Here is a 3,479-nt window from a genome sequence, read left to right on the forward strand (position 1 = left end):
TCCTGAGGCGTGATGGTTGTATAGGGGTTGGTGCCTGCCATGTTGACATGATAGGTCTGGACAATCTTCGACACTTCATTGTGGATACCCAGGATGGCCAGGCGCTCCTTGTCTGCATCAGGGAGGGTGGCCTTGAACTGTTCATGGGCTGTGGTCAGTCCCTGGATAGACAATGGCATGATCAGTACAGATACTCAGGGGAGTCAGGGCTCTCCTCAGACACAGTAAACAAAGTGAGTCCAAGAGGTAGCAATGAAAGAGTGAAGGGCCCTAAAGGCTAAGTCCCACACCTAGTGAAGACCTGGAGCCATCAAACCAAGTTCTTATGGCAGAGAACCAGCAAGGCAGCATAGCTCGAGAAACGCAAAGGCAGAGCCAGCCAGGCAACACCTGTATCTTGAGGGCTGGTACACTCAGCAGTCACCATTGGGGATGCTCGACACCATACCATCAGATCAGTCATGTAGGGGTGGGGCAAGCCCTGCTTCCCAGCTAACCTCTTCCAACACCAGCTCCTTCCTGCAAAAGTCCCTTTTTCTTCCTCTATCTTGAGAGTACTATGATTAAAGACATTATCAACATACTCATTTTATTCAGTGGTTAGAACTAGACTCAGGGCTTCATGTAGGCTAGACAAGTATGCTACCAACTGAGCTACATGTTGGAGCTTAGCCCCTGCAAACATTTCGATCTAATGTTCTATAATTACATAAAAGATTGATGAAGATGGGAGCTAATGGGAGCTCCAAGATTAATGTTAAAGGTCAAGGTTTGGAATATGGTATATAATAAAGTTTACATTTTTGTGTGCACAAAAGAAAAAAGGTACAAAGAACACATAGATAAATGCATTTGTCTATATACACAGAGACTGAACACACTACTTACCCTTAGAAAGGGGAACAGGGGGCCAGAAAGAGTTATGGGAGGGAAACCTTGCCTTAGCACCCCTTTATCTTTAGGATAATATAATACGTACATATATTACCTTGTCAGAATAATTCAAGTGCTAGACTGGGTATGGTGACACGCTCCTTTAGTCCCAGCACTTGGGCGGCAGAGGCAGGAGGAATCTCTGTGAGTTTGAGACCAGCATGGTATAGACTAACCAGGAGTACATAGTGGGTACAAAGATCCCATAGGGGTAAGAGACTAGAGAGATGACTCAGAGGTTAAGAGCACTTACTGTTCTTACAGAGGGCCAGTGTTCAGTTCCCAGCATACATATGACTACCAACAACCACCTGAAACTCCAGTACCAGGGGAATCTGGACACTCTATGTAAGTAGTGTGTATGCATACATGCAGGCAAATACCCATACATGCAACATAAAAATAAACAAATCTTGCCAGGCAGTGGTGGCGCACACCTTTAATCCCAGCACTTGGGAGGTAGAGGCAGGCAGATTTCTGAGTTCGAGGCCAGCCTGGTCTACAGAGTGAGTTCCAGGACCAGCCAGGGCTACACAGAGAAACCCTGTCTCGAAAAACCAAAAAAAAAGAAAAAAAGAAAAAAAAAGAAAAGAAATCTTAAAAAAATAAACAAACAAAAACAAGCGATCTCATATGCTAATATTACTAATCTATGGAACCCTTAGGATATTGCGGGGTTGCCCACCTGGATCTCCTCAATGGTGTGTACGATGAAGGTGTCCTGCAGGTCCTCCATGGCTCCCTCCATCCAGTTGTTGAAGGGTGCAGCCCGCTTGGCATACTCCAAGTATAGCTGGTCAATGGTTTCCAGCAGCTTCTCCGTTCGCTGGGGGCATCAAGTGGGGCAGAATGTTTAGCAGAGTGACACGGAGGGTCAGCCTCCCCACCTCCTGCCCCACATCTTGGTCTAGGTGCGGCGGACTGGATGAGACAGAAGGAACCAGTTCTTGAGTGGCTCTGGGTCTTAGTTGTCAATCGACAGGGCAGCTCACATTGGAATCACTTATGCTGGCCCCAAGAGGCTCTGGTTTACAGAGTAGGACGGTTCTCAAAAGGCTGGAGCTGGGCTGACAAGCTCACTGAGCTGCAAGATGAGTTAAAGTCTCTGTGGTGAGAATTCTGGTTTCCTTGAAAACACAGAAATGTTATGGGACTAGGTATCTGTTGTAATCCCAGGTGTGGGACGTGGGGCTGTTCTAGATTGTCCACAGCAGCTGACTATGATTTTCTTCATGCTCTAGCAGGGGTATGATTTTGCCAGCTGCAGATAGCTTCTGCAAGTGTGCGACATTTGAAATTCTGGGGACTCCTGACAGGGTATACAAATGCTAGGGCCCAAAGAGGCATTGTAGGTCAGTGGTTGTTGTGGTTTGTTAAAATAGTTATGTACAAAGAAGAAACAATAAGAAGTTAGACAACCTGACAGCGAAGATCAAACTTGTCCCAAGAACTCAACACTCCTATCAGCAGGAAGTAGCCTACCGAGAACATTACACCCTTTCTCCTCTCTCCCTTTTTCTCTCCTACCTAGTGTTAGGGGGTGGAAAGGGTGGAAGAAGAGGGGTGGAGAAGGGTGGAAGAAAGAAGAACCCACAAAATAGCCAAAAAAAAAAGTCCAGTAACAGATCTCCACTCACACATTCTGGTCAAAAGGAGTCACTCCAACAGGTCAGAGCTAGGGATGACCCAGGGAATCATGGGAACTCATAAAGCAAAGAACACAGGAAGAGGGTCCTACCTCTAAAGCTTCCCTCCGCTTCTGAGTCAGGGCCCCTAGATTGTCCCACTGGTCACAGATCTTTTGGCAACGAGCGTTGACACTTGGTGAGTCGTAATAGTCCAGCTCACTGTGGAGTGGGATGAGACAAGGAGTCAAGTGACAGTGACACAGGTGGAGAGGGCTGGAGGGGGGGGACTGTTATTCCTGTTCCTGGGGATGTTAGGAGCACTAACAGGGCTGGGGGAACTGAAAGTGCTCTCCTCCACATACCATCCGTACCCTCTCATTCCTGTCTCTTTGGCATTTAAGGAAAGCAGGGAAGGTAGCTACTCCTCTCCAACAGCCCCTGTCCCAACCAAAGTTGATGGTGACTCTAATGACCAATGACAGGAAGCTGCTAAGGCCCCAAGGAAAACCTCAGAGCCACAGACCAAGGCTTGGGAGCTGGGCATGGTGACTCACACTTGTAATCTCAGCACTCTCCTGAGAGGCTGAGGCAGGAGGATTGCCTCATGTTTGAGGCTATGCTGAGGTACACATTGAGTTCTAGGTCAGCCTTGGCTATAGTTTGAACCCTGTCTCAAGAGAAACCAAAACCAAAACCTGGACTGGCAAGAAAAGACACTTGTGTGCAAGCCTGAAGACCTAAGTTCAAGCCCTGGAGCCCACAGTAAAAATAGAACCAATTCCTCAAGTTGTCCTCTGACCACCATTGCACCATGGCATGCATATGCCCACACGCACGCACGCGCGCGCGTGCACACACACACACACACACACACACACACACACACTCTCTCTCTCTCTCTCTCTCTCACTCACTCTC

At 47.8% G+C, this 3,479-nt stretch overlaps 1 protein-coding gene across 4 annotated transcripts in view; it reads right to left on the bottom strand.

Annotated features, from left to right (window-relative positions):
- Actn1 (actinin alpha 1) overlaps nucleotides 1-3,479 on the bottom strand; it is a 93,619-nt gene that overhangs the window by 8,001 nt on the left and 82,139 nt on the right. For all 4 annotated transcript variants that reach the window (XM_031357873.1, XM_031357871.1, XM_031357872.1 and 1 more), the window contains exons 13-15: nucleotides 2,672-2,780; nucleotides 1,619-1,759; nucleotides 1-161 (exon numbers count right to left, since the gene is read on the bottom strand). In XM_031357873.1, the coding sequence (XP_031213733.1) occupies nucleotides 1-161; nucleotides 1,619-1,759; nucleotides 2,672-2,780 (411 nt within the window). The remainder of the gene's footprint in view (nucleotides 162-1,618; nucleotides 1,760-2,671; nucleotides 2,781-3,479) is intronic.

The sequence above is a fragment of the Mastomys coucha genome, unplaced genomic scaffold, assembly GCF_008632895.1.
Source record: "Mastomys coucha isolate ucsf_1 unplaced genomic scaffold, UCSF_Mcou_1 pScaffold6, whole genome shotgun sequence".
Taxonomy (NCBI): Eukaryota; Metazoa; Chordata; class Mammalia; order Rodentia; family Muridae; genus Mastomys; species Mastomys coucha.